The 21454-nt window shown below is 65.3% G+C and overlaps 6 protein-coding genes across 6 annotated transcripts; 4 read left to right on the top strand and 2 right to left on the bottom strand.

The window, feature by feature from the left end:
- Window positions 1-626: 626 nt before the first annotated feature.
- On the bottom strand, window positions 627-1384 carry EMIHUDRAFT_201444 (hypothetical protein; the record flags this gene model as incomplete). Its single annotated transcript, XM_005787761.1, has 3 exons — window positions 627-861; window positions 1012-1193; window positions 1337-1384. 3 exons carry the CDS (start codon window positions 1382-1384, stop codon window positions 627-629), a joined length of 465 nt encoding a protein of 154 aa, XP_005787818.1.
- An 804-nt stretch (window positions 1385-2188) lies between these two features.
- On the top strand, window positions 2189-3488 carry EMIHUDRAFT_449195 (hypothetical protein; the record flags this gene model as incomplete). The annotated part of the gene is made up of 4 exons (XM_005787762.1): window positions 2189-2338; window positions 2409-2671; window positions 2933-3012; window positions 3036-3488. 4 exons carry the CDS (start codon window positions 2189-2191, stop codon window positions 3158-3160), a joined length of 618 nt encoding a protein of 205 aa, XP_005787819.1. The 3' UTR covers window positions 3161-3488.
- Window positions 3489-8885: 5397 nt separating this feature from the next.
- Window positions 8886-10221, top strand: EMIHUDRAFT_63199 (MOSC domain-containing protein; the record flags this gene model as incomplete). The annotated part of the gene is made up of 3 exons (XM_005787763.1): window positions 8886-9369; window positions 9459-9715; window positions 9802-10221. 3 exons carry the CDS (start codon window positions 8886-8888, stop codon window positions 10219-10221), a joined length of 1161 nt encoding a protein of 386 aa, XP_005787820.1.
- Window positions 10222-10887: 666 nt separating this feature from the next.
- EMIHUDRAFT_352026 (hypothetical protein) lies at window positions 10888-11680 on the bottom strand. Its single transcript, XM_005787764.1, has 3 exons — window positions 11436-11680; window positions 11270-11401; window positions 10888-11241 (listed from the first exon to the last, which is right to left on the bottom strand). The coding sequence occupies exon 1, from the start codon at window positions 11643-11645 to the stop codon at window positions 11463-11465; it is 183 nt and encodes a 60-aa protein (XP_005787821.1). The 5' UTR covers window positions 11646-11680; the 3' UTR covers window positions 10888-11241; window positions 11270-11401; window positions 11436-11462.
- Window positions 11681-15181: 3501 nt separating this feature from the next.
- EMIHUDRAFT_433800 (hypothetical protein) lies at window positions 15182-16153 on the top strand (the record flags this gene model as incomplete). The annotated part of the gene is made up of 4 exons (XM_005787765.1): window positions 15182-15298; window positions 15532-15656; window positions 15764-16007; window positions 16086-16153. Exons 1-4 carry the CDS (start codon window positions 15214-15216, stop codon window positions 16151-16153), a joined length of 522 nt encoding a protein of 173 aa, XP_005787822.1. The 5' UTR covers window positions 15182-15213.
- Window positions 16154-16354: 201 nt separating this feature from the next.
- Window positions 16355-18155, top strand: EMIHUDRAFT_426477 (RNA-binding protein; the record flags this gene model as incomplete). The annotated part of the gene is made up of 6 exons (XM_005787766.1): window positions 16355-16819; window positions 16904-16975; window positions 17103-17161; window positions 17276-17315; window positions 17439-17675; window positions 17774-18155. 6 exons carry the CDS (start codon window positions 16355-16357, stop codon window positions 17942-17944), a joined length of 1044 nt encoding a protein of 347 aa, XP_005787823.1. The 3' UTR covers window positions 17945-18155.
- Window positions 18156-21454: the final 3299 nt, after the last annotated feature.

Below are 21454 nucleotides of genomic sequence, written 5' to 3' on the forward strand. Positions count from 1 at the left end.
TTGTGCGAGGGATTTTGTGAAATTCTTTTTGAGTATTGAGAGCGCCTTCGTTGCTCCTCGCGCTCGTCGTCGCCCGCAACTCCCCCGGTCCACGTCGATTGTCCGTTTGCGGTGCGCCACTGGCTGACAGTCTCCCATTTTTGCCATGGCGGCGTCGGCGCAGGCTGTAATGATTTCGCGGGTCACAGTGTCGATCTGGTCTCCGCCGGGTCTACATTGCCCTTGAGTTCAGCCACCCGTTCTGCCTCCCGTCGGATGGCCCGCACGCTGGGTTCCGGGACCATCCCTCCTATCACCGAGAGCGTCGTGAGCCAGGCCTCGTCAGACGGGAGATCCCGCCCCCGTCCTAGCCCGTCGATCGTTCGCCGCGCTGTCCGCACAGCCTCCCCGTAGGCCCCCTCGTCGCGTACCTGCGCCATGCGATCCAGTGCTGCCAGGACCCGTCGCTGCTGCCCGGTTACCGAGGAGGGGTCCCTCCGTGACCCGGAGCTCCAGCCGGACCTCAGCGCCAGCCGCAGGTCCGTGCGATCGACCGTCGCGCAGGCCGCGAGCACTCCTCCTTGTCAGTGGCCGCGTCGCTACTGCAGTTCCCTTCTGATCGTAGAGCCCCCCACTGTACTCCGCCACTATGTCGCCCTGCCGCCGCTCGCCACGGCCTCTTGCACGAGCCCGTAGCTCTGCGCCGTGCACTCGATGAGCCGCTGCGCCCAAACGCGATCGCGCCCGCCCAGCCCCTGCAGCTGGCGCACGTGATCTTGTGCCTGCGCCCTCTGAGCCTGAAGCGCACCGTTGAGAGGTGCAGGCGCCGCCGCTGCGGCGCCTCTCGCCTCTTCCTCCTTCGCCTTCTTCATTCGGCCACCCCTGCCTCTCTCTCCGCGCTCGCGTTTCTCCCCCACCTCCGGCCCTTGTGCCGCCGCCGAGGAGGGCTCGCCGCCTGGCGCGGCGGGCGCGGCGGCGGCGGGCGCAGCTGCGAACGAGGGCATCTCGGGCCGGGGCACGAGCGGTGGCAACGAGGAGAGGTCGACCGAGTAGGAGATAGTCCCGTCCCCGGGAGCCGAGAGGGTGTTCCCGCCAAAGCCGAGGGTGTCTCCCTGGACGAGGACGCGAGGCGGAGCGTCGGGCGGAAGACGGATCGAGTTGACGAAGGTGACCGCCTTCGTGGCGCTGGCACAACCCAGGTAGACCACCCCCTCCTAGTAGCGGTCGTAGCGGACCACTGGGTTGCCTCCCAGGCAGCAGCATCAAGCGCGGGCTGCATGCCATCGTCGTCGACGATTGCCCCGCTTGGCGAGGGTGGGAGCGAAGGAGGAGGTGGCAATGAAGAGGTGGGAGCCACCAGATCGCTGAGAATCTGCTCTGCGGCTGCATCCGTCTTGCCGGACATGTTGATGTCAGAGATGTTGGCGTCAGTAAGGCGCAGCACAGAGATGCCAGCACCGCGAGGTAGTCCTTCCCCTTTCCTGTCTCCCTCGGGAATTCTTTGTCCCGCCGTGCCCAGTGAGGCAGTGTAAACAGAGAAAGCGGATACAAAACAACGCACTCTCTCCAACCAAGCGCTCCCACTGTAAAGAAAGAAAGAAAACAGACAAACCAAACGAGGGATGGGAGGAGGACAGGGTGTGGGTGTTTTCCTTCTTTCTTTCTTTCTGAGGACGCTGTGCGAGTGAGTAGGGGATAAAATTCTTTTTCGCACAGTGTACCTGTGTTAGTGCCAGTGCGCGCCAGTCCCGTGCCTAGATCTATATAAATAAATAGAGCAGTCAACGACCGCACGGCCTACTCGCCCAAGTACTCGCTCTCTTTTATGTCCCACCATGCAGAGCGCATCTCTCTCTCTGTTGTGCGAGGCGTGAACCGCGCCATTCGCTCTCACCTGGCAACCCTGTCTGCACGTCTCGCGCGCGCGTGAACAGGGCTCCAGGCCCCAAATGACGTGTGAGTGTTAGATTTGTTTGGTATTGCTAAAAATCTCTCTCTCTCTCTCCAGGGAGAGATGGGCGACGCACTGCCTAGATCTAGTAAGTCTTCATTCTTATCGCGTTTCTTCGCACATGCGCAGTGTAAAAGAAAGAAAGAAAACGGACAACCCAGGCAGTTTCGTCCGTTTCCCCTCCCCCCCGGCCGTTCTGAAAATTCTTTCTTCGCATCGGACCTTCCCCGACCTCTCTGCGCGAGCAACAGTGCACATATGCTGGCCGCTACCCTGCTTCTCTCCGCTCCCGCACTGACGCCGTCGGTCCCGGGCGCCGGCCGTCGGGCGGTGCTCGCCGGCGCGAGCTCCATTCTCGCGAGCAAACTAGCGACCTCGGCTGCCGTCGCCTACGACGAGATACCTGTGGTGCGCCGCCACTCTCTCGCGGCGCAGGACGCGCCTGGGCGAGGCGCCTGAGCTATCACGACCGTCGTAGGCCACGGCTGACTTTGCCGAGGCCGAGAAGAAGCGCAAGGCGCGCGAGGATCTGATCAAGAAGGAGACGGCGCTGTTGCAGCCATACGTCAAGGCGATCGAGAAGGCGCAGTCGGCGGAGGAGTTTGAGAAGGCGGCGGATTCGTTCGCGCTGTACATCATCGGGCAGGGCAAAATCACCGACGGCGTCAAGGTGAAGGAGCTCGCATCGCGCATCAGGGCTGCCTACGAGACGCTGCCGCAGTTCGGATACAGGCGCGCGCCGTCTGCTCCCTCTGCTGCGACGCACAGACCACACCGCGACTGCACGCCGTGTCAAGCACGTTGCGCGCGCGCGCGCGCGCGCGCGCACACACACACACACACACACACACACACACACACACACACAGAGAGAGAGAGAGAGAGAGAGAGAGAGAGAGCAGACACCTCACCGCCAACCACCGCACACCACCGCCGCTCCCCGCCGGGCAGCCTAGGGCTGAGGAGGAGCTCACGCCAGCGCGCGCGCGCGCGCCTTCGCAGGTGTCCGAAGGGCGAGGAGAAGCGCGACGGCATGCCGTGCCACTCGCCAGGAGGGAGGGTGCGCGCTGACCTCTCGAGACGTGTCCCTTGCCCTCGCGCGTAGGCGGGCTGTGCTACACGCCAGGGCCGGGTGCGGAGCTCGCCTTCCAGGGGCTGATGAAGCAGATGCGCAAGTACTCGATGATCCAGCTGGGCGACTTCCGCAAGGTTGAGTACGCCGCCTTCTGAGCTGTCTGTGGGAGCATGCTGTGCCGACCGGGGCGAGGCGAGGCAGAGAGCGGCGTGGCCACGGGGCGGAGGTAGAGGCCTGCCCCTAGGCCTGCCCCGTCGTCTCCCATCTGCCGCCGGCTTTAGCTTAGATCGCGCGGGAGTAGAGGAGGTTAAGGAGAGGTGCCGTCACGGCGGCCTCCCGTCTCCCAACCGCGGGGTCCGGGGATTGGATCCGGCCATTCCAAGGGTAGACAGTCCTAGTCACACTCACAATTGCTCGACTCTGCGATCGGGGTTCGCCAATTTCTTTTTTCTTTCTTTTTTTGGGCCCTGTGGGCACCCTAATCCCGATCTTACGCCCTCAATCTCTAAAAAAGACTAGAGGATATTACTCCAACAACGCCCCCGTCCGCGCCTCCCACAATGATCGGATATATTCAATCGACAAGAGAGTAGAGACAAGAGAGCGCAAACAACAACGCCAAAGCACACACTGCGCTGCGGTGCGCGGGCAGGGGGGGTTATGGGGAGGCGCCAGCAGGGGGACTAGCGAAGGCTCCAGCCCTCTCCTCCCGCTGAGACATGGTGGCCGCAAACAGCGCGCACGCGGCATGTCGGGGCCCGCCCGTGCAATAGAAGGAGGGGGGGGGGGGGGGGGGGGGGCCAGGTGGAGCCCAATTGGACCCCCCAGGGCCAACCCCCCCCCTTCAAAGGGCCCCCCCCCCAAGCCGGGAACGGGGGGCGGAACGGGGGCGGGCGGCCCTTTGCAGATTCGGTCGGGGCGAGAGGGCGGAGACGTGACTCGATGGCGGCGTGAGCGGTGGAGGAGGAGGTGGTGGTGGAGGTGCCGTCGACCACGTGCCCGAGGTGGTCGAGCCAAGCGCCTGGGAGGGAGGGAGGGGCCGGGGGGGAGGGGACGAACAGGGAGGGTGGGAGGGGAGCGGGGATCACGCCGGGTGGGGAATGAGGGGGGGGGGGGGGTTGTGAGGTGGCGGGGGGAGTCTCGCGGGTAGACTCGGGGAGCAGCGGCCGGCGGGATTCGCACCGAGGGCCACGCTCTCCAGCAGCGCCGACGAGAGCGGCAGCGGGTCGGTGGGTGAGGGCGCAGCAGCTGCCCCTCCCCTCTCCTCTCCCCTCGCCGAGGCGAGGGCGGCGGGCGTGGCTGTGGGGAAGGTTGCCGCGCCGGCCGGCGACGTCACCGCGGGCGGGGGCGGGGGACTCGTCCCGCTTTTCTTCGTTTCAGGCGCAGTCGAGGCAGACCTGGGTGGGGGAGAGAGAAGAAGGGAGGAGGGGGGGTCAGGGCAAATCGCCGTTAGGGGGAGCGGGGCGAGGCGCGTGAGGTGCGACCGCTGGCGCTGCGGTGGCGGCGGACACGGCGGCGCGCTGCACGCGATCCACACCCGCCCGCGTCCCGGGACCTCCTCGGGGGGATGCTCACCTCGCTAGGCCCTTTGCCGCGCTCGCAGGCGCCTGCGCTTGCGATGTGGGAGAGCTGGCATACCGCCAGAGCGCGGCGAGCTCGGCGTCGTCGGCGTCGGCAGGGGCGGCGGAGGAGAGGACCGTGGCGGGCGCCGACGCTGCCGCCGGCGCCACAGCCTTCGGCGGTCGCGGCGCGACGGCCACAGCTGCACTCTGCGCTGCCGCCGCTTGTTGCACCGCCGCCGCGATTGATGCAGCCTCCGCCATCGAGGGCGCGGGCGGAGCGGGAGGGTTCGCCCGGACACGTCGCGGCGAGGGCTTAAGCGGCTGCACGGTCACTTGCGCCGGCGGGATGGCTGACTTGGAAGGTGGGGAGTTGGCATCGGAGTCGGAGGCGGCGCTCGTGCACCCGTCCTCCGAGGCGGAGGCGTCGGCGGCGGGCCAGCGCTGGCCGGCGGGCGGCACGCGGCTCTCGGAGGGCGGGCTCGCCTCAGGCATTGAATCTCTTTGCGGGCGGGCGGGGCCTGGCGGAGAGGCAAAAGGGATCGCGCTTGGCCAAATGTATTGTGACGCGTAGGAGGATCGTCAGAGGGCGCCCCAGAAGATGCTCTTCAATCAATCTGCTTTGACCTCCCACGTGGCCCTCCTGAGTCTCTGCGTCCTCCGAAGTTTGCAGAGACGCATTTCCTGGAGGATTCCACCTAAAAAGAAAACCGACACTGGTTCGGCTCCCCCCCCCCCCCCTCGAGAGAGTGGACCTGAGCAACAACATGACCTGTAGGCAAATGATCGGAGTGGGAGTCAGAAATGTGGTCCTTGCGCGAGGGGAGCTCGATAGACTCGAGGGGCCAGGATACGCCGCGAGGAGGACGGAGTTGCGCCGACAGGCGAAAGAAGCCGCGAGAACAAGGGACCGGCAGGTGGCGGCGTCGCAGGACGAGGCAGAAGAGAACAACGCGTCAGAGGAGGAAGTGACAAGGGAGAGAACGACGAGGGTGGGACGACCGCGAGGTGGCATGAAGGTTGCAGCGAGAATCGGCGAGAGACTGCGAAGAGAGATAGGAAGAGGCAGACTCCCTAGGGTGGGCGACGGCTAGCACCACACTCCTCTCCTTAAAATCCCTGTGTGGTGGCGGCGTGCCGTCCTCCCATCCCTCCCTTGGGTTGTCTGTTTTCTTTCTTTCTTTTTCCCCTTCACGAGTAACACCTGTCGATAAAAAACAAACTCGACGTGATCGACACGATCGTCGACACTGACTGCGTCACGAACACCTCGCAGCTCCGCCTCAACCTCGTCCAACGGAATGCCTGTGCAAAGACCAAGTACATTGCCGGCATCACGCCGCCCAATGTCGCGTGCGAGCTCTCGAGTTTGCGCACAACCGCATCCGCAAGTCCCTTTGAGCTGAGGGAGGGTGTAGACCTCTTTGAGTCCCTGCCTTCCCTTTGGCTATAGAGCCTCTACAACAAACTCTACAGCAAAATCGCGCTCTACATCGCTCTACAACGCAGGCAGTTCGTCACGCGGCGGATGTAGAGCTCTACAGCTCTACAGCGCTCCGGAGCGCTCTACATCTCTACAGCTCTACAGCGCTCTACACTCTACATCCTCTACACCCTCCCTCAGCCTTTGAGGGCATTGGCCATTGCTCGCGCCGACGCCTCGCCCCAGGCGCTCCGCGACCTCGCGTGGCTCCAGGCGCAGCTGCCGACCGAGATGGGCGGGGTGCAACATCGACACCGCCTTCACGCGAGCCGACAGCGACTTCTCCATGTCGCTCCTCAAGAACTGGCGTAAGATGGAGGGACGGATGGAAAAAGCCCCCTCTCATGGCTAACCCTGGGCATGGCCTCTCTGGGGGTGAGCTGGGTCGGCCACCTCCGGGTCTGCAACTCGCACGGCGGGTCCGCGTCCGGGCAAGCATCTGCGGCCCGCGGTTGTCCTTTCGCAGGGCGCGACCGGCATGGAGATCTGCTGCCACAGATCTGTGCTTTTGTCGACTATTGCTCGCTCTCTGTGCACTCGCAACGCCAGAGGCTGTGCTTGGAGAATGCGTCGCACTGCTGCTGCGCCTGTGGATTGAACCGTCTGCCGGCCAAGCTCCGCCGTCACTCGGCTCTGCTTCTCAACCGCCTGCCTCACCTGCGCGAAATCCTTGTTCAGCGAAGTAAGTTGCGATTGTTGATGCTTGAGTGCTGCAGCGTTCTCCCGAGCAAGGTTGGAAGGGGCCACGCCTTCAAGCATATATGCAGCAGCCGCGCCTGCTCCGCAAGGAATACGGAACGGGAAGTGCGGTACTGTGCCATCCGTGGACAGGTCACCACTCGATAGCTTCTGCCCGTAGATCGCCGCTGCCTCGCGTCGCAACGACTCTGCTGGACACAGGTTTGGAAGGCACGTCGCTCCTCAAGGTAGGACTCGAGACGCTCAGTGGCGGCCATGTGTCGCTCAAGGGCGTACCCGGAGATGGCCTCAACATCAGCGGGTATGAGCGCGGCTGCGCTCTCCTCAGCACACTGCACAAACTGCTGCAGCTGCAGTTTGATTGCCTCCACGCCGTCGGTCGTGAATCCTGTGACGTCCTCAGCAGGGACGTGAGATTGTATGCCCGTTCGGGCGCCAAAAGATGCTTGTTGCGAGGCTCGCACCCATGCGGCGAGTTCACTGCAGATGGCTTGATCGCTGCCACGATCAAGCCAAACCGGCAGAAGGCGTTCCAGCTGGCGTAGCCCCCTCCCCAACGGAGTCAGGCGACGATGACTTCTCAAGTACATCGATGTCGCCCTTGGGCTCGCTTACGCCGCAGCTCTGCTCCAACGTGGTGTGGTAGGGATTGGAGTGGTCTGACCGTGCATCCTGGTCGAGGCCCTCCGTAGTATCGCGAGGCGTCCCTCTTCCCTCGTTTGTATGTAGAGGGATCGTCATCTGAACCCGAAGGTCGGTGTTCAGCAAGTGTGGTGATGGTGAGCCGCACGCGGTCCTGTGAGTTAGTTGCGGGTGATGGAGGACCCGCGGCAGAGCGAGCCTCCTCGTCCGAGACTTGCATGTTCATAGAGTGTATTCAAAGTACGAAGGCACAATTATGTACCGGTTGGGGGAGAGTGGCGCAATTATGCACCGAGTTGTGGCCATTTGCACAACGTCAACGAAGGAGTCGACTGTCTCGCAGCGCGCGCCGCCCAGCGAAAGCAGTCGGGAAACTATTACGCGCCAATATTTGGGCGCCTATTCGGCGCCCAAGATGCTAATATTAGGGGTCCAGGTGGCAAGACGTGCCACTGCATAGGGTGTGGGAATATAGGGATATAGGGATAAGGTGGACTATTCATCACTCTGGGGGGGGGGGGAGGGGAGAATAATAGGTGAAGCTTCTCGATACAGGTCGAGCTACTGATCCTCGTGAGAGTCCTCATACCTCACCTCCTGCGACACACACTTGGAGAGATTGTTTTGTCACGCAGCAGATCTCCATGGCGGCGGTGGCGGGCGACGCCGAAAACATCAACAAGCAGGCGCGCACTGTGCGCACCAACTGGATCAAGAACAAGCAAGCGGCAAACGGCCTCTTTCTTTCTTGTCCTCGGCCCCAGTGGGGGGTGCCCGCGCTGCCTAGCTCTGCGGACGGGCCCCTCCACCCTTCACGTACGGATCATGTAGTCCCCACACTCGCTGTCGTGGGATCGCACTTGGAGCACTTGGAGTGCAGTTATCAACCTCACATCCAGGACCGGGGAGCTATTGCGCCTTTTTCTTGTTGGCTTGGAGCACTTGGAGTGCAGTCATTAACCTCAAATCCAGGGCCGGGGAGCTGAGAAGCGCACCCAGCGGGCCGGATGATCGGTATCGGGTTACGGGCTAGAGAGCCGACGGGCAGACCCCGCCCCGCTCGGAGGGCGTGCACCACACAGCACACAGACTTATCTAGGCACTGCACGGCTCTCGGGATTTCTGGGGAGGTGCGTGCGTGCGTGCGTGCGTGCGTGCGTGCGTGCGTGCGTGCGTGCGTGTGTGTGTGTGTGTGTGTGTGTGTGTGTGTGTGTGTGTGTGTGTGTGTGTGTGTGTGTGTGTGTGTGTGTGTGTGTGTGTGTGTGTGTGTGTGTGCTCGCTCGCTCGCTCGCGCGCGCCGCTTGCGCGATCGCGCGCGCTGCGCGAAAAAGAAAGGAAGAAAACCGACAACCCAAGGGAGGGATGAGAGGACGGCACTGCGCGAGAAAAAATAAAGAAAGAAAACGGACAACCCAAGGGCACTGCGCGCGAGCTCGGGCGCAGCTTTCTTTATCCAGCCTCCGTTCGCGCCTCTCTGCCCCTTTTCGAGAGCTGTGTATGGGCCTCTCGCAGTCCGTCCCCGCCGCCAACGAGGCGGTCGTCGCTGCCGTCGCCGGCGGCGCTCTGCTGCTCCTTCTGCTCCGCCGCCGCAAGCCGGCCGCGGACGAGCCGGAGTCTCGCGCTGAAGTGGCGGCGCTCTACATTCACCCCGTCAAGTCGTGCGCGCCGGTGCAGCTGGACGCGGCGTCGCTCGACCGGCTGGGCTTCGTGGACGACCGGCGGCTGATGGTCGTGAGTGCCGAGCCGCTCGGCGGCAACCACTCCTTTGTCACGCAGCGGCAGGAGCCGCGGCTCTGCCTGGTGAGGGCCGAGCTCAGCGCAGAGGTAGTGCGCCTCTCGGCGCCGGGGAAGCCGCTGCTCGCCGTGCCGCTGCGACCGCCGCACCCGCAGTCCGAGCTGCGCGTGCGCGTCTGGTCCGACACCGGCCTGCGAGCCGTCGACCTCGGCGAGGCGGCGGCCGCATGGCTCTCCTCCTTCCTCGGTGCCGGCGCAGCGGCCGGCCCGGCCCTCCCTCTGCGGCGGGCGGGTGCCCCGATCGATCCCTCCCCGGCCCTCCCCTCCGCCCGGCAGGCGCCGACGAGGAGCCCCACCGGCGGGTGCGGCTCGTCTCGTGCGCCTCCTCCTCCTTCTCCCGCCCGCTCGACGCGCGCTACGCGCCACTCGCGCTGCGCTGGGCGTGGGGCGGGCCGCAGGTGGGCTTCGCAGACGGGTTCCCGCTGCTGCTCATCAGCACCGCCTCGCTCGAGGCGCTCAACGGCTCGCTCAGCGCCATGGCCGAGCCGATGCCGATGGGACGCTTCCGGCCGAACATTGTCGCCGCGGGCTGCGTGCCGTTTGAGGCGGGCCGAGCGGGCGGCGGTGCGAGGGGAGGAGGAGGCCGCGCGGGCTGAGGCGGGCGCGCCCTGTGCCGCAGGAGGACACGTGGCGCCGGATCCGGATCGGCGACATGGTCTTCCGCGTCGTCAAGGGCTGCTCCCGCTGCAAGATCACGACGACGGACCAGGCGACGGGCGAGCAGGGGTCGCTGGTCGGGGCGGACGGGGCGCCGGAGCCGCTCTCGGCGTTGAGGGCGGCGGGCCGCGGCGTCGGGTCGGAGGTCTACTTTGGGCAGAACCTGGCGCACGAGCGGCCTCCGCCGCGCCATGTTGCATTCGACGATCACACATGCTGTCGTGTTCTGTTGAAGGTGCACGAGTGGCCTCTGCCGCTGCTCGAGCGTGCGGCGCGCTGGCTGCGGGGCGAGCCGCAGCTGCCCGTGGTGTGCGCCGGCGACCGGATCGAGGCGCGGCGTCAGGAGAGCGGGGGCGGGGCGGGCGAGGCGGCACGCTGCTGACGCGTCCGCGCGCCCGCGTGCCGCAGGTGCTTGAGCGAGGGCCCCCCGTCTGGGACGAGGAGGCGGTGCGGGAGGCGGAGAGGGCCGAGGCGAGGGCCGAGGCGAGCAGCGCGGCCGAGGAGGCGGCGGCGGTCAAGGAGGGGGCTCGGTTCATATGATGAGCGAGGGATGCGCCGCGGAGGCGCAGCCGCAGGCCCGCTACTGCTGAGGAGATGGTGACGCGGTCGAGTTGGCGAGAGCGAAAAGAACGTCGAAGAGAACGTCGAAGAGGCCGCAGACGCACGAACGAGATGCGTCCACCATGGTCTCTCTGGTTGTAGGGGGTAGTATTTTATGTATGCGGGCCTTTTTTTTCTTCGCGCGCGACGCGATGGCGGCAAGGCATCTCGCGCCCCGCCCTCCGCGACACGCCGAAGGGAAGCGCGACCACACGTAGAGCACAACGCCACACAACCGACGTCGGACCGCGGTGAGACCGCGCCGCCCTCCGCGCCCGCCCGCGCCCGCAGCGTGAACACATACGCGCGTCCCTCTCCGCACGGAAACTTTGCGCGCCAGGGTTGTTGTCTAAAGATATAAGGGCCACGCGTCGTCCGCCGTTTATCCCGGTGACCCCCAGAACTCGCGGACCCGAGGAGTCTGGAGCTTCAGCTGGCGAACCATCCTGCCGCTCTCGGCACAGCAGAAGCGCGAGCGCCGCGCCGCGCAGCGCGCTGCCGAGGCTCAGGACGCGGCTCGCGGGCAGCGCAACCGCCCGGCGCCGAGCCGGTGCTAGGCCGCCTCCGCTGCGCCTGCTTCCTTGCGCGCCGCTGGACGTCGGCCGAGAAGACCGCTTCCCTCTGGGGACCCGACTCCGCGAAGATCGCGCGCGCGTCGTGAGTGGCGGCGCGCGCGCGCGCGATCTCCGTTCCCGGGCACGCCGGTCGCAGTGGCATGGGCTCCCAGGCTCAAAAGCGCTCCCGTCAACAGCGAGCGAGCGCCGCCGCTGCTCCTCCTCCCGCCGCCGCTCACCGAGACTCGGTGCCGCCGTTCGCCGCCGCCGCCGCCGCCGCCGCCGCCGCCGCCGCCGCCGCCGCCTCGCGCCTCGCCTCCGTCACCGCCGCCCTCCATCTCGCAGCGGCGCGTCCCTCTGATGGCGCGGGCGCCTCGCTCACGGGCGCCTCGCCGCCGCCCCCCCCCCTTCTTGGGGCGGTCCCGCTGGTGGCCGCGGCCTCCCCCTGTCAATCCCGCCGCCTCCCTTGTCATCCCGCCGCCCGCACCACCGCCGCCACCGCCTCGGGGCTTGGCCGCCGCCGCCACGAACCGCCCTCCCCTGTGCCGCTGAGCGCGGTGCAGGGGGCGAGCCCCCGCTGCGCAGCCTCACCGCAGTGCACTGCGCTCTCCGCGCCCCTGACGATTAGTGAGGAGGTGGTGTTGCACAGCATGGAGCTCGGCGAGCGTTTAGCGAGCCCCGCAGCTAGTGCGAGTATATGGGACAAAAGCGTCGAAAATGTCCCAAAAAGCGTGACTCGAGTTTGTTGCAGCTCCGCAGCCAGCGCGGGCTGCCAGGACGCACCGCTCGCGCGTTCGGCACACTCAGTGGACCCCACCGAGTGTGCCGAACCAACGGGAGTGAGTAGGCTCGACGCCGCGCTCGCTGTGGAGCTGCAACAAACTCGCCGCCGAGCGTGCCACCGACGGCGTCCCGGCGGAGGTGATGGAGTGTGAGACCTGAGGCTGCGGAGGTGACGCCTGAGGTACCGGCCCGTGCACAGCGACTCAGCCGGCGACCGCCACGGGCTCAGACGAGACTTGTCGACTCGTTACGGCTCAGCTTCACCGTGGTCATCGGGCGTCTGTCGACGTCAGGACCACCCATACAGCTCGCGGGTTTGAGGTCGCAAGAGCCAAGATGGTGGCGTTTGGACATCCCAACCATCACACAAGACAGCCTGTAGGTGATGGCGGGACGGCGCAGTGTTTGTGGCACTCGGCAGTAGGCACCCGCGGCACGGCCCCGCTGTCGGCTCTCACGGGCTGCGGAACCGGCCCCAGAGGGAGCCGGTCCGGGCGAGTGTGGCAGCTCCTGCGCTAGTATGGGCACCCTCTATCATAGCACTACTGATCCTGGTCATTAGAGCTGCCAGGGATAGCGTCAGGAGCCGGTAGGAGTCAAAACCACTCATATTTGAGACATCGTGTCCCATATACTCGCACAACAACCCGCCAGCCGCGCAGCAGCCTCAATGCAGCGCAGACCGCATGCTCGCGCCCTGGGCCGCCGACGACCCGCCGACCCGGTCGGGCGGGCTGCGCGGCCGCCGCACACCATCAGGCAGGCGCGCGACCACCCGCAGCACGCCGCAGCCCACCGCGCAGCCCTGCCAGCCAAGCCTGCGCCTCAAAGCTGCACAAACAGGGCGCACAGCAGAGTACAGCACACAGCACACACCGGCGGCGCGAGCGCAGCACACACAGACGCACACGCGAATCCAACACGCACACGCGCACAGCACGCGCGCGCCGCACGCCAGCGCAGCGCTACACACAGAGCACACTTCCCACCACCAGCAGCAGCAGGCCTGCCACACACAATGCGCACATAGCCACAATGCGCGCGCGCACACACTCCCTCCCACCGGCGCACGCATTGGGGTCGCCGTGAGCAACTGAAGCAACCTTAAGCTGACTCCTGACCCCTCCAAGCCAACCCGTAAGCAGGCAGCATAGCAGCCACAATGAGGCATCCTGCTGCAAAAAGAGGCACCTCGCTGCCTCCCGCTGCATCTCGCGGCATCTCGCGGCATCTCGCGGCATCTCGCGGCATCTCGCGGCATCTCGCGGCATCTCGCCTAACCGCGCCTAATCTCGCCAAATCTCGCCTAACCTCGCCTAGCCTCGCCTAATCGCCTAATCTCGCCTCATCCCGCCTCATTTCACCTCATCTCTGTTTCTAGGCTACTCCGAGACCGACCCGAGACCGACCTGAGACCCGAGATAGACCCGAGATCGACCCGAGATCGACCCGAGATTGACCCGAGATCGACCCGAGATCGACCTCCAAAGATCCTCCGGGGGACCCCCCCCTCAACCCGTGCCGAGTGTCCGTGTCCTTCGCCAATGGGGGGTGCGAGATGCACAGGGGAGGCTGGGGAGGGGGGGTCCATTCTGAAGACTGCCGACGGGGGGGGGTTTCTCCCACAGGGTTTTTACCCTTCGCGTGAGGATCGGCGCGGCGAGGGGGTAGGCTCGAATTCGCCGCGCAACATTTCACCCCCACAGGACCCCGCCCACCCCCCCTCATTGGTCCCACCACCTAGCACCCCAATCTTGCCTTCGCACCCTCTCCTTGCGTGGTGTCCCCCACTATGTGTCGCCGTCTTCGGGGCACGCAATCTTGTGCAGTTGTCAGGGCAAGTGGGGGCGGGGGGCACTCCCATCTCTCCTGTGTACGGGTGGTGGCTGTCCCTAGTCTCGGAGGGGGGCTTGAAGCTAAGAACATTTTTTTATGCATGTAAAGAGTGGAACCAGAAGATTTGGGTTAGTAGAAAAGATCGGGGTAAAAGATAAGTGCAAGACACGGGTTGGCGTCCTCGGGCCTCCTCGGGGCCGCGTGTAAAGTACACGGGCGCGTGTTCTCCTATAACCCCCTGCCTTTCCCTCGCTCGCCCGGCTCCCCGGGGTGCGCCGGGCTCGACGAGGGGCCACGAGAGGGTGGACGCTGGCCGCTGCGGGCGTGTCCGGTAGCGGCGAAGCCGCGGTGTGTCGCTGTCGGAACGGCGAACGCCATATCGGGGCCAACGCGGGGACCGCGGCATCCCCCCACCTGAGGGAGGGTGTAGAGGATGTAGAGTGTAGAGCGCTGTAGAGATGTAGAGCGCTGGAGAGCGCTGTAGAGCTGTAGAGCTCTACATCCGCCGCGTGACGAACTGCCTGCGTTGTAGAGCGATGTAGAGCGCGATTTTGCTGTAGAGTTTGTTGTAGAGGCTCTACAGCAAACCCGCCGGGAAGGCAGTGACTCAAAGAGGTCTACACCCTCCCTCAGCTCAAAGGACTTGCGGATGCGGTTGTGCGCAAACTCGAGAGCCGCGCACGCGACATTGGGCGGCGTGATGCCGGCAATGTACTTGGTCTTTGCACAGGCAATCCGTTGGACGAGGTTGAGGCGGAGCTGCGAGGTGTTCGTGACGCAGTCAGTGTCGACGATCGTGTCGATGACGTCGAGTTTGTTTTTTATCGACATGTGGTGTTACTCGATACGACTCCGTGGGGGGGGGGAGCCGAACCAGTATCGGTTTTCTTTTTAGGTGGAATCCTCCAGGAAATGCGTCTCTGCAAACTTCGGAGGACGCAGAGACTCAGGAGGGCCACGTGGGAGGTCAAAGCAGATTGATTGAAGAGCATCTTCTGGGGCGCCCTCTGACGATCCTCCGCGTCACAATACATTTGGCCAAGCGCGATCCCTTTTGCCTCTCCGCCAGGCCCCGCCCGCCCGCAAAGAGATTCAATGCCTGAGGCGAGCCCGCCCTCCGAGAGCCGCGTGCCGCCCGCCGGCCAGCGCTGGCCCGCCGCCGACGCCTCCGCCTCGGAGGACGGGTGCACGAGCGCGCCGCCTCAGACTCCGATGCCAACTCCCCACCTTCCAAGTCAACCATCCCGCCGGCGCATGTAGAGCACTGTAGACCGCGATTTCGCTGTCGAGTAAAGAAAGAAAGAAGGGAGACACCCCATTCGCTGTCGAAAAAGAAAGAAAGAAAACAGACAACCCAAGGGAGGGATGGGAGGACGGCACGCCGCCACCACACAGACAGGGATTTTAAGGAGAGGTGTGTGGTGCGCTATCCGTCGCCCACCCTAGGGAGTCTGCCTCTTCCTATCTCTCTTCGCAGTCTCTCGCCGATTCTCGCTGCAACCTTCATGCCACCTCGCTGTCGAGTTTGTAGACGAGGGAGTTAAAATTCTTTTTGCCAAACGCCAACAGCGATACACCACGTCAGACGTGCCGCCGCCGCCATGTCTCCTGTGAGAAGCCTGCTACTCGCCTGCCTCGTTGGTCTTGCCGCTGGCAAGAAGAACGAGGACCCGCGCGACTGCGAGGGTGCGCGCCACGCGAACGGCCCGGTGCCACTCTCTGGATGTGCGAGCGCTCTGTCACTGCTCTGCACGGCTGTGTGCCTTTTTTTGGATCCCTCTCGCCGCCGCGAGTGTGGGTTGCCGCTCTCGCGGCCCTGCGCAGCGCGCGAGGGCGGCTCCGCGCCGACTCCGGCCGCGCCGCGCCCTATGGCGGTCGCCTCGCCTGAGTCCGCCCGCCTCCCTCCTGCGCCCGCGCAGTCTGCAGGGCAGTCATTAGCCAGATTGACGAGCTGGTCACGCCGGCGGAGCGCAAGACGGTGGAGGGCATTGAGGCTGTCATGCAGAAGTACTGCGATTCCGCCAAGGGCAAGGAGAAGACCATGGTGCGATGCCGCCCCGCTGCGGCGACCGTGGCCAGAGAGTCTGGCTGCAGGCGCTGCCGTCGGCAGTGCGCGGAACCCTTGAGCCGCCGCCACCCTCCCGCCCGCAGTGCTACTACATGGGGATTGGCGACAAGGAGCTGGGGACCGCCGGCGGCGTGAAGCGCGAGGTGAGCGGCAGCCTGAGTCGAGGGATCAATGCCAAGCGGCTGTGCACGCGCATGAAGAAGCAGGACGCGCAGATGTGCGAGCTGCGGTACGAGAAGAAGGTGGACGTGAAGAACACAGACCTCTCCAAGCTGCGGGTCAAGGAGCTGCGCAAGATCTGCGACGACGAGGGCATCCCCACCAAGGGTGCGCCCGGAGGGGTGTTCTGTGGCACTGGTGCGGTGGCGTCCCCGAGCCCTGAACGCACACCTCCCGCGCGCGCAGGCTTCAACGAGAAGGGCGAGTTCATCAAGGCCATCAAGGACAAGTTCGGCATCAAGGACGAGATGTAGACGGAGTGTGCGATTGGAGCTATGGGGATGCGTGGCGGGGAGGGCTCCGGATCGTCGGGATTGCCGGGGGCGGCCCTGCTCCGGGCTTCCGAGACGCCTTATGTGTCCCTCCTAAAAAGAAAGCCCCGCGCTCCGCGCGCAGTGACCAGCAGAGCCGGGGCGGCAGGCTCCCAGGGGCAGGCTCCCACAGCGGAGCCATCCATGTCCTCGAAGCTCGACCTCTCGCTCGACGACCTGTGCCGCGTGGACAAGGGCGGGGGTGGCAAGGCGGCCAGCAAGGCCACCACCAACCGCGCCTCACGCCGCACCTCGCCGTACGGGGCGCCGGCGCGCCGCGTCACCACGGGCGGCGGTGGCGGCGGTGGCGGCGCGGGAGCGCACAGCTGCAGCGTCTACGTCGGCAACCTGGCGTACGAGGTGAGCTGGCAGGACCTCAAGGACCACTGCAAGCAGGCGGGCGACGTGCGGCACGCCGACGTGCTGCTTGAGAATGGCACCGGCCGGTCAAAGGGGTGTGGCATCGTCGTGTTCGGAACGCCTCGCGACGCGCAGAACGCGATCGAGATGCTACACGACACGGAGCTCAAGGGCCGCCCCATTTTTGTGCGCGAGGACCGCGAGGCGGGCGCGCCGCAGTCCTCGTCGCGCGGCGGCGGCACGGCGCCGGTGAGTGGCGGCTGGCCTGGCCCTCTGTTAGTCTGACCTCGTCGCCGGAGCCGCTCACCGCCCGCCCCCGCTCCGCTGCGGCAGGGGTGCAGCGTCTACGTCGGCAACCTGGCGTACGAGGTGAGCTGGCAGGACCTCAAGGACCACTGCAAGCAGGCTGCGGCACGCTCCCCTCTCTCCGCCGCCCTTCTCGCCACGCCTCCGCTCGGCCGTCTCCTCCCGCCCCTCCCGCCCCGCTCCCGGACCTCCCCGCCCCCTCTCGACGCCCTCTTGCCGCGAGCAGGTCGGCGACGTCGTCCGTGCCGACGTGCTTCTCGAGAATGGCACAGGCCGGTCTAAGGGGTGACTCACCCCCGCGCCTCTCCACGCCCCCACGCCCCCTCCCCCTCCCTCGCTCGCCCCCCTCCGTACCCTCCCTCGCCCACCGCCCTCTTTCCACCGCCCTCCCCACCAAAGGTGCGGCATCGTCGTCTTTGGGTCGCCGAAGGACGCGAAGGCACCACCGCCCCCCCGTGCCAGCCCCGACGCCCCTCGCCACACCCACGCCGCTCATCCGCGCACCGCCTGCCTCGCCGCCCGCGACTGCCTCCCGACCCGCGCCTGCGCCCCGCCGCTGCAGACTGCCATCGACACGCTCCACGACACCGACCTCAAGGGGCGCGCCATCTTCGTGCGCGAGGACCGCGAGGCGGGCGCGGGCGGCGGCAGCGGAGGCGGCGGCGGCGGCATGTTTTCGCGCGGCGGCGGCGGCGGCGGCGGCGGCGGCGGCGGCGGCGGCGGGACGGGTTGCCAGGTGTACGTGGGCAACCTGTCCTGGGACTGCAAGTGGCAGGACCTCAAGGACCACTTCAAGCAGGCGGAACCGCAGCCCCTCCCCCTCTTCCCCCTCTTCCCTCTCCCCTCTCCCTCTTCTGCCCACCCCTCCCGGACCGCCGACCCCGGCTCTCTCAACAGGCGGGCGACGTGATCCGCGCCGAGGTCAAGGACGGCGCGGACGGCCGCTCGCGCGGCTTTGGCACCGTCCTCTTCAGCTCCGCCATGGACGCCGCGCGCGCCATCCAAAAGTTCAACGAGTCCAACTTCATGGGCCGACCCATCCTCGTCCGGCCCGACACACACGCCTAGTTGCGGGATAGGGACCAGCACGCCATCCCGCAAGCCCGGGTGCGGCGCTCCCTAGCTAGCTTAGCTCGAAATGGCTCCGACCAGCGACATGTGCAAAACAGCGGCGAGGGAGTTGGTCCCGGGTGGCAGGCTGTGGGAATTTTGGCCTACTGTGGTCGCTCGGCAGTGACCGTCTTCTGACTTCTCCCTAGCTACACGTACCTTAAAAGGTCACGCCCACCGGGGGAGTAACCCAAACGAGTCGCGGTTTTAACGAGAACATGGTAGATATCATGCGGAGAGAGAGTTTTTGAGAGAAGTCTGCAGCGGTAAAGCCGTACGGCTTTATGTCAGTGCTTGCCATTTACTGGTATAGCCCACCAGAACAATCAAACACTCTACGGCCAAACAATCAAACGGTGGTAAGATTTACCACGACTTCTGAGGCAAAATCTGACAGACATCGCGGAGAAATCGGCAAAATACCGGGTATTTCCCAGGTATACCCTGGGGTTTTCCAGCGGTATATACCCGCAAAATACCCGGTATTTTTTGTGCCGATTCTGCTGAATTTGGCGGCAAACCAGCCTCAGACTCGGCTCAGAGCTCGAAAAATTGATGATTCCACGGAGTTTCGTATTTTACCATACCACGCTCTACTAGCAAGTGCGAAGTGGTAAATACCACTCATTTACCAGTAAATGGCAAGCACTGTAAACTGCGCTGTGTACACAGTGTCAGTGATCTGTGTTCTGTTATGACGATCTGTGACGCTGACGGTGTGACGGAGGAGAGGAGGTGGAGGAGCGCGAGGAGGGTCCGCGGTCCGCCCCCGCGCGCAGGCGCACATTTAGATTTACCACCATTATTTTTGTATTGTGTTTTGTGTATACCGAGGCGGTGCCCGGTGCCGAGCGCAGGCAGAGCCCACAGGTCGGACCTTAAGACAGCATTGTAGATCCCTGGGCGAGGGTGGTGGAGGCACACATGCTCAACATATGCCGCAGCCCGTCGTGCGTCGATATGACGCAGGGGGGGGGGGGGTGCTTGAGCTTGTGGACGTGGGTCGATTGCGACGATTGGAGGTCTTTTTCGTGTCCACGGCAGGATAACGAGGCCTTGTACAGGCTTTGAGATGGCATGCCGAGGGAGTTCCGTGTACCGGGTTTCCCCTTGACTGCAGAACGCCCCCTCTACTCGGAGCTAACGGACACACAACACCGTACTCCACACGCACGTACACGGATACAGTTCCGGACGGGCATTAAGAACCTCTAACGTTAAGAACCTGAGGCTCATATTTCGGCCGGATCCCTAAGAACTCCCTAAGAACCTGAGGCTGGGCCAACGCCTGCAGCCGGCGCCCCTGCCCCCGCGGCCGCAGCCGCAGGGGCAGCTCACGGCAGCGAATGACTCTCTTGTCACGCCATGCGCGAACTTACTGTTCCAAACTTCCAAACTGTTTTAAGACCCATTTATTGATTTTTAATCGAAGCCGAAACGGTTTAAAAAACCATCCACCCGGTTAAGAACCTGAGGCTCGGCCCCCGACGGACCGCCGACTTAGCTAAGAACCTGAGGCTGGGCGAAGAACCTGTGCGTTCTTAATGCCCGTCCGGAACTGTACGCCTCATGTGCTCTCGTCCGACCCCACAGTCCCAGAGTCCCGTCCTCCGCCCGTCGGGGCGAGCCCTCGGCTCGGTCCGATCCCCTGCTCGCCTTCCGGGCGTTGCCAGACTGCCTCCGCAGTCGTTTCTGATGCCGGAAACAAGAGCCGTGGGATGCGGGCGTCTCTCGCAAGGGCCGACAAACAGGGCAGAAGGCAAGCCGACCTGACACCGGTCCCGCACATGCCCCCCGTTCACAGTTGAACTACTTCTCACGGCTGTACACTGTTATACTAATTGTTCGGCCGTCCGCGAGCCCCCAGCTCGCCGACGGCGAGAGAGATGCCACGAGGGGTCGCGGTGGCGTCCATCGCCAGGCTCCCTAGCTCAACCGACGACCCTTCGGGATCGCCGGCCGGCCGATCATCATTCTTCTTCGGTTGTGTCCTCTGCTCCGCTTCACCCATCGACTGGTGCCGCCGCCTCCGAGAGCGTCGATGGCCCGGCCAAGGTCTCCCCGGGTGAGGGTGGCGGCGTCGGAGCATGCCGCCGCATCTCCTCGGGAGGTGTCGGGCCGTCTCACCCTGGTCGACGAATCGCGCCCGCACCTCCGCGGTCTCTCTATCGTGCTCGGCTCGCCCACCCCTTCCGCCGGCCTCCTCATCGAGCTCGGGGAGGCGCGGGCTTCCTTGTCGTAATTCATGATGGTCCGGTCGCCGCCGCCACGGGTCTACCCCCCGGTGAGCCCGTGTGCCCCGACTCCCCTCGCAGAGGCCGAGTCAGCGCATGCCTCTCGCCTCCTCCGATAGCTGACTCCAGGCCCCACCCGGGGTCCTCTGGTCCCGGCCTTCCGGTTCACCGGCGGACCCGCTGTCATCTCGCGGCACCTCCCCTTCCTCGGCCCCCCCCATCGGGTATTCCAGCCTCCGATGGGGCGGTTGCTTCTGGGTTCCCCAGGGTCCGTGTGGGTCTGTGCGGTGACGGCCACCCGGCGGCGGTGGCGGTGGCGGTGGCGGGGGGGGGGGGGGGGGTTATGGTGGCGGTACGGGCGGCCGCAACGCCTGGTGTGGAGCCCCGGGGGCGGCCCCTGGTCCCTGTGGCCGTTGCGGCTCCACGCGTCGGTCGGTCGTCTACCTACCGCACTCGGGGGGGGGGGACCTAGCCCTTGCTTCCCCACGATGAGGGAGGGGGGCAGGGCTCGCCGCTGGTCCCGCCTCTCCATCCCTTCGCACCACACTAGGTCGTAGGTGATCTGTGATCTGTGAGGGTCCGCCCGCAGGCGCATTTTGTATACCGAGGCGGTGCCCGGTGCCGAGCGCAGGCGGTGCCCACAGGTCGGACCTTGAGACAGCATTGTAGATCCCTGGGCGAGGGTGGTGGCGTCTCCCCGTCGGGAAGGGCTGTCTGCAGTGGTGGTCTACCGTCACCCCGCCAGCGGCCCGGCGGGTTCGGCTTAGACCTCCCCTGTCTGTCGGCGCTAAACCGTAACCCGCTGTGGGGCGGGCCGGATCCACGCGTGAGCAGACTGCCCCGTTGGAGGTAGGCCGCTCGTCTACCCAATCAGCCTTAAGCGAGCGGCCTGGCCGTTGGAATGGCCGGGTGGAGAGAGGGGCGGAGTCGGCTCGGAAGCGCGACTGCAGCCACGGGGACTGCCCGCCCCCTCTCGTCGGGTTGAGGGGAGGACGACTGTCTCTGACGGCGAACCTCAGTTACGAGCTGCCCTCCCCTCGAGACGCGAGGCCAGTGCACTTGGGGCCGAGCCCCAGCGTGCACCGCCCCACACGCCTCACGCGGCCTCTGGCTGGAACAGGATCGCAAGCGAGTCCCCCCGGCAGGCGCGCGTCTTCCGAGAGAGGAGCGGGAGCGAGGGACCTTCTTAGTAAGCCGGCATGCAGATGCATGCACGGCCGTTCAGAATTTTCCC

This window comes from Emiliania huxleyi (genome assembly GCF_000372725.1).
Source record: "Emiliania huxleyi CCMP1516 chromosome Unknown EMIHUscaffold_14, whole genome shotgun sequence".
In the NCBI taxonomy this organism is placed as follows: domain Eukaryota; phylum Haptophyta; order Isochrysidales; family Noelaerhabdaceae; genus Emiliania; species Emiliania huxleyi.

What these genes read in the sequence shown, in the direction of transcription:
- EMIHUDRAFT_352026 (XM_005787764.1), bottom strand. Translation starts at nt 11,645, where the DNA reads ATGCTGTGCAACACCACCTCCTCACTAATCGTCAGGGGCGCGGAGAGC.